This window comes from Mytilus californianus, unplaced genomic scaffold (assembly GCF_021869535.1).
Source record: "Mytilus californianus isolate M0D057914Y unplaced genomic scaffold, xbMytCali1.0.p SCAF_5, whole genome shotgun sequence".
Classification (NCBI taxonomy): domain Eukaryota; kingdom Metazoa; phylum Mollusca; class Bivalvia; order Mytilida; family Mytilidae; genus Mytilus; species Mytilus californianus.
In genome coordinates this window covers 102,155,579-102,162,587 of record NW_026262701.1, presented here as the reverse complement: position 1 = coordinate 102,162,587, position 7,009 = coordinate 102,155,579, and the positions used below count along the sequence as shown (strand labels likewise).

Genomic DNA, 7,009 nt, shown 5'->3' with positions numbered 1-7,009 from the left:
ATAACCATATCTAGAACAGTTCCAGCGTGATATTATAGAAGGATATATGTTCATTAAAGGGCGAACAGAAGGTATATCCCGAGGCCCTTTTTCCTGTCCACCCTTTCACATTTTTCATTTGTTCTTTGCTTTCCACTTCTCCCATCTAAATCTGATCAAATCTGTATCTGCATGTCCTTCTTCTCTTCATCCTTCTATCCTCTGGTTTTCTACAACCCTACCATTTAGACGGTGATTAGCATATGCACCATAAAGCTTTTGATCTGATTTGATTTGTAGGCTTATACCCGGTCTAATAATCTCATTTAGAAGATACAACTCCGTACCGTCTCTTCAATAATTGTTAGATGTTACTTTTATTTACCTTTTGAAATATAAAGAACATAGCGCTGCATTGAAATTAAAATTCACGTTCTATAAATAGACTACAACAACCTTTTTTCGACGTTTCACACAATGAACTTGACTATGTTAAATTCACTAATATCTCCACCCGCGCAAGTTTACCTATGAAAACTCACCTGTGACGAAGGAATGTGACACATGGCCAGGATTAATGTATAAACAAAGTAAATTGTTTTCATTATTTTCTATGAAACACGTGGTATCCATAAATGGGACAGAAATATCTACTTTTACTTTGCACATGAGCTGATTGTATACCTCATCGCACATTTCACGCGTTTTAACCACGACAATATATGAACGTAATGTAGTACAGATATGTGTATAAGTGAAATTGTTCAAAGGTAAGTTTGTCAAAATTTAAGGTTTCATATATGTACGATTGTTATATTATTTTAGCCTTTTAAATCACAGTATCGTTTAATCACAGTTGTATTAATGTTTATTCGTTGTTTACACATGTAACTGTGACCTATTATACACATGATATATATTTCTGATAGATATATATTGCGTTGACAGATTATAGTTTTGGCTTAAAGTAAACAAACACCTAAACTGCTATCAATTAATTGATTTTATCAGGACGTACATTCTGTCTGAATACCAGTGTTGTCAGACTTAATGTAACATGTAATGTTAACATTACTCCTAAATAACTGTGACGGTCTTGTCCTGGATATGCATGAAATATTTGTAACTGGACATTAAGCAAGCAACAATCAATCAATCAAAATCACTTCTCACGTGGGGACATAAAATTTAAATAATTGCGACACGCTGAAAACTAGTAAACATACACTTGATTTCAATATTGCACTTATACTGGCCCTCCTATGTTAACTTAATCGTACACACTATATAGAATTGTGAGCAACAAATCAATTCGTTTATGTTAGTTTTAGCAACCCGGATCTCTTTTATCTTTACAACAAGCTAGGACCAAACCCCCTAATGAGTTATAAATAACGCAGGGTACCATACCTACCCTATTATTTAATGCTTCAAAATGCCTGCCCTAAAGTTTCGGTATTTTTTATAAAAAAAAAGCAAAACAGAAAGAAATTCTAACCTACCTTCCTTAAATGATGTACTCTTATGGTTGGACTAACCCTTTTTTGGATATAAATTTACAGTGCAAACAATATTTACGGCGCGGAATGTTTGCGCTTTTTGTACATGACATTTGCGTATTATAAACATAACATTAGAGTTTTGGTGTTATATGACTAAAAGTCATACACCGGTTATAATTTTAAAAGTTATTTCATATCCAAAACATAGCACATTCATATATATATATATACAGCTAAAAGTTAAAATTCTAAAAACATATAGGATACGTGTAGTCATCACAAGTCAGTTTTAGCTGGATACCTGTAGCCCAAAGATTGAACAAATGTGGCTCGCGTAATCTGTCTTGACTGGTATTTGTCACACAATTCAATTCTAGACTGAGGTGTATTTCAAATTAAAAACCAAATTACCCTTTTTCCAAATCTAGACTGAGGTGTAATATATCTAATTTTGATGAAGTTGATGGATTGCTGGTCAATGATACTTTTTTCTTCTTACTCTATATATAGCCTTTGGCGCTGGTCAATGATGCTCTTTTCTTACTCTATATAAGCCTCTGACGCTGGTTATAAATTCTTAGGATGGACGGTCTCTGTGTTGGAAGCCGCTTGGCATGTACTCTTAGCTGATGACTCTCAATTTTACTGTTTTCAGAGATGAGTATGTTAACTTTTCTGATGCAAAATATGTATAAAAAGTAAAATAACAAAAATACCGAACTCCTAGGAAAATTCAAAACGGAAAGTCCTTTTTCAAATGGCAAAATCAAAAACTCAAACAAATCAAACGAATGGAAAACGACTGTCATATTCCTGACTTGGTACAGGAATTTCCTTATGTAGAAAATTGTGGATTATAGCTGATTAGTGGGTATAGTTCCACTGTCCGTTTTGATTCTTGAATTGCAGAGGGTCAATTTAGTTCAGGTTTATCAAAGATGAATGCGCAAATATCATTTCGTGTTACAGATAAAACAGCTTATACTTCTAGCGCCAAATATTTAAATTTGTTGTAAATTTTGTTTTCATAGTAACCATGGTAACAACTCTCATCTCTCATAAGAATTTATTTGATTAACAGTATAATGTATCCAGAAAAGTTGTTGCCTTTTATTAAATTTACAGCATTTTGAAATCGTTCCCCCGAAATCACAATAGCCTTCGAACAGTAAATGTATACCCCCAAAGGAATAATATATCCCAAACGGGTTATTATATATCATGAGGATTATTGGTTTTAACCCGTTTACAAATATTTCCATGTAGAATTATCACCAATTTCCGCAGAAATGTGAACAGTGAATTATGAGTGCAAGATTCAAATGGTTGGGGATTTCGTTTGTATCCATTTTATCAATAAGCTTCGACTATTTTACATTGTGAAATTCTGTGGGGACTTAAAACCTGTTTAAATTTAAATATTTTTTAAATAATGGGCAAAAACAAACACTTTTATCTACTTTGGAATTTGTCAATTTACCACGTGTTTTGAAAGGAAAATTATATCACAGTATATATGTAAGAAGTAGGACACATGTCCCTGAATTTATTTCCCACAATGACCATCTTCAAAAAACTTCTTCGACTTAATAAGATTTTACCCTATGATAACTTCAAACATTAACTTTGGATAGTTGTCTCATCGGCTAATCATACCATATCTTCTAATTTTATATTATTTTTATTTTGTGTTTTAGTAGCATTATGTCTTGTATAATATGAACATGAAACCATATCACGAGTGCTCAAAGATGGCCCCAAAACCGCAATTTTAAAACGTTACGGTTAATTTTCATTATTTGTCAAAATAACCAATGAGAATGAATGAGAATCTAAATTCCAATTCCTTCAAAAGTAAAGATATAGGTGTAGTCTTTCCGATGCAAAATATATAAAGTATTTTAAAACATGTCATTGTTATAGCGCTTTATGATAAACAATTTGATTTTTTGGGGGGATATCTGAAAAATCGTTGTAAAACATTTTAAGTATATTATTTATACCCTCCAATATTCCAATTCCACATGGTTTCATAAGCTCGCGCATTTTGATCCTGAATGTAAACAAAAACTATACCGTTTTCGAATGGATAACCCTTGCGATGGGCAGTTAAGATAAAAAAAAAATCATACGAAATGGTGATTTTAAGTAAAAAGATAGTTACATGTAACCATGCCCATTTAATTCAGCAGAAATGGTTCGATAGAAGATCCACAATGATTTTAATGTTAAGATTAAAAAGATAAAGCAGTGTTTGTCCTACACTTGACTTAATATTTAACACGAATACAAAATGAATTATTGACTGAGTCAGCAAGGTAATATATAATTGAATTAAAAGAAATGTGTGTATATTGGAGGGAAAAGGGGGTCCGTGATCTATGAATATGACAGTTCACATATATTTTCCATCTCTTGAAACCTTTGCATATTTTTTGCAGGTAATGGGCATATTTGATATAGTTCACTTTACTGAGGCATCGTTGGAGAATAAAGACGACGAACCCTCGGTATGGGCTTGCTTTGGGTTTTATCCCAAAGATATAACGTACACACAACTTGTTTATGATGCTGTTATGTATGGTGAACATTTAAACAAACCAAAGAAAGCAATTGTTAAATTCAGGAGATTCAGAGCAGGAACGGAGCAGTTCTGGGAGTCTCGTTTAGATTCAAATACTCATGCTGCTGGTGTAGCTAGTGCTTTTACAGATAAAACTGGGGCTGGAAAAATCACGTTTGTTCAGCAATATCTTGCCCCTTTAAAAGGATATTCTCGTTGGGATAAATTTTGTCGGAGTATGAAACAGTACGATTTTCGCGATTTTAAAAAAGATGAAATAGTGCTAATTGAACCTTTACTTTCGGATACAATGGTTTTCTTCGAAGGAGATATCATTTTAGATGCCTTTTCTCATTTTTCATTTATAGAAGGAAATCATCAGTCTGTTATCGCCATATTCAAAGGTGTAAAAAGCGGCAACGAATACCACTTACTAACTCCCAAAATATTACAGAAACAGAAGGAAATTAATGAATTTTTCGACGACCATGTTTGTAATGATTTGTGCGTTGGCTGGAGCAAGCCTGATGTCAAGATTACCACAGAAACACCATTATTTGATATCCATGTACCTAGCGAGCATTTAAAACTACAACGACAAACATCTGTACGAGTTCAAGAACCCGGTGAACACACTTCACAGATTAAAATTCCACACCGGTCACCTGGAATTTTGAGAAATCCATCAGCTCCACCACAGGAACAATCGTCGGCATCTTCATCGAAGAAAAAAGTGACCACTATTATGCATGCCGTTTATGTTCATGAAGATCCAAAACAGGATGAAAGAGGAAGGAGGGGGTCAGTACATAAACATGATGAAAAAGTGAGACGAGGTTCGCTTAAAAAACACGACGAAAAAGAGAGGCACGGGTCAGTTAAACGATCAAGTGTACCATATATTGACAATGCCATCCGAAAGGATCGATCTGATTCACATGTTCATGTTTTAAAACGGACTAACACTGAACATAGTTCACCAAGTACAAAGAATAGACCGATCAGAGTTCAAACTATGGTCGTTCAAAATGTGAGGATGCCAAAAAAGATGAACGCACAATCGACAGAAAAACCGGAAATCAAGCCGAAACCGGAAATCAAACAAAAACCCGAAGTGAAACCAAAGCCTGAAATCAAACCAAAACCAAAATTAAAGAAACAAGAAAGGATAGACAATGAAAATGATACCGACGATAAATATGGTGTTCAAAAGATGGCCGTTCAAGATGAGCTGAGGTTGCGTTTGTCCAAAATAGCGGTTAAAGAGAAACAAGACCCTAAGTTAAAATTACATGAAAAACCTGTTCAGGAAAGTAACAGTGTACAATATCTACCCGATAGATTACCTAAAGTTGTGAACAAAGAGCAAATGTTTCCAATATCAAATCTGAGAGAAAGGTCAACTGAACAAATAAACGATACACCTGAAAGTCAACCTGAAAAAGTAATTTTAGTACCTCATTTAGATAAGAATGAATCAGAAAAACTTTCAGACACACAAGAACTCCCTAACACTTCATTGCGGGAATCTAGCATATATTCATCCGGCATTGCAGCAGCGGAATCTCCGAAATGTAATGACAGTGTCAGTGAAAAGAAAGTTAAGTCAAAAAAATCTTTGCGGAAACAAGCTACAATAGCCTCGTAATAGATAAAATAATATATTTTACATACCAGTATTATTTAGTTACAATATGCATTTGTTTTTTATTATTATTATTACACCTCTGTTTGTCTGTCATAATATGTTAATGTCTTCCAAACTTGTAACGTCTTTGTTCAAATGCGATTTAATTGTTGCGTAATATTTTCTGCGAAATTCTTATTAAACCAGGGTTTTCAAACGGATAATGGAGACCTGCATATTGTTATTCGTTATTGTTGTCAGCAAACACATATTTTCATGAAACAATTCTATGTTCAAACGGACCTTATATAAAAATAAGAAGAGGTGTTATGCTTGCCAATGAGCCAACTACTGATATCCGCAAAAAAAACAAAAAATAACGTAGATGTTGGCAACTTTAGGTCACCGTTCAGTCTACAACAATGTACAAAACCCATACCGTATAGTCAGCCGATCGATACCTATTCGACACTTGATCTGACCGTCACCATCAAGCAATCCCATTTAAATTGTCAATTCTTGTGACAGTGACAGTCGGAACATTCAGAGATAAGGTGCATGACTACGATGTCCAACAGTGCAAGGGTCATAATTGAGCAGCGATAAAAACTATAAATCTGGAAACCTAATATCACCATTGTTTAACAGGTGTCACCAGGTCTAGTTATATTATTTTGCTTTCCAGAGTCATTCACTCTCTATACAATGACATTTGTCGCTGATGATGACCACCGTCGCTGAAAAAAAATATTTAATTTGGCTCTTCCATAAATTTCATCATAGAAACCAGGACCATATTCGTTTTAAAAGAAGGCTATACCTGTTGCTGTCCCGTTGGCGTAAATTCTCGCTTTTCATTATGGTGGAATCGGTGACCATGTATTGCTGCTATTGAAACCTTTAAGAAAAACGTATAAAACAGGAAAATGCGAACTTCTCATTAGCTCAATGGGTGTAATGAGTTATTCCCATCACTTGGCGCCCGTCGTCGTAAGCGTTTAAAAATCTTCTTTAAACCACTTGACCAATTGAAACCGAACTTGGGTTGAATAATTTCAAGGGTATTTTTGTAAAAAGGGATTTATTTTCCTTGCCAATCAACCAACATGGTCGACAGGGCTAAAAATAGAACAGTAGGGTAAAAAAAAAAAATGTCCGATATCCTCAAAATCATAATTAGATATATAGAGAAAATCTCTGACAAAGAAAATTCTTCTACCCTTTTTGCTATGATTTTTTTTAAATAATCACAAACAATTAGACGTATAGTTTTTTTTTTTTTAATTCTAAGCAGTAAATTAAGAAAAAAATAATCATATCACATAAAACAAATATACA

General features: G+C 33.9%; 1 protein-coding gene across 1 annotated transcript; it reads left to right on the top strand.

The window, feature by feature from the left end:
- The first annotated feature begins 456 nt into the window (after positions 1–456).
- On the top strand, positions 457–5,915 carry LOC127702134 (triadin-like). The gene is made up of 2 exons (XM_052206228.1): positions 457–749; positions 3,923–5,915. The coding sequence occupies exon 2, from the start codon at positions 3,926–3,928 to the stop codon at positions 5,690–5,692; it is 1,767 nt and encodes a 588-aa protein (XP_052062188.1). The 5' UTR covers positions 457–749; positions 3,923–3,925; the 3' UTR covers positions 5,693–5,915.
- Positions 5,916–7,009: the final 1,094 nt, after the last annotated feature.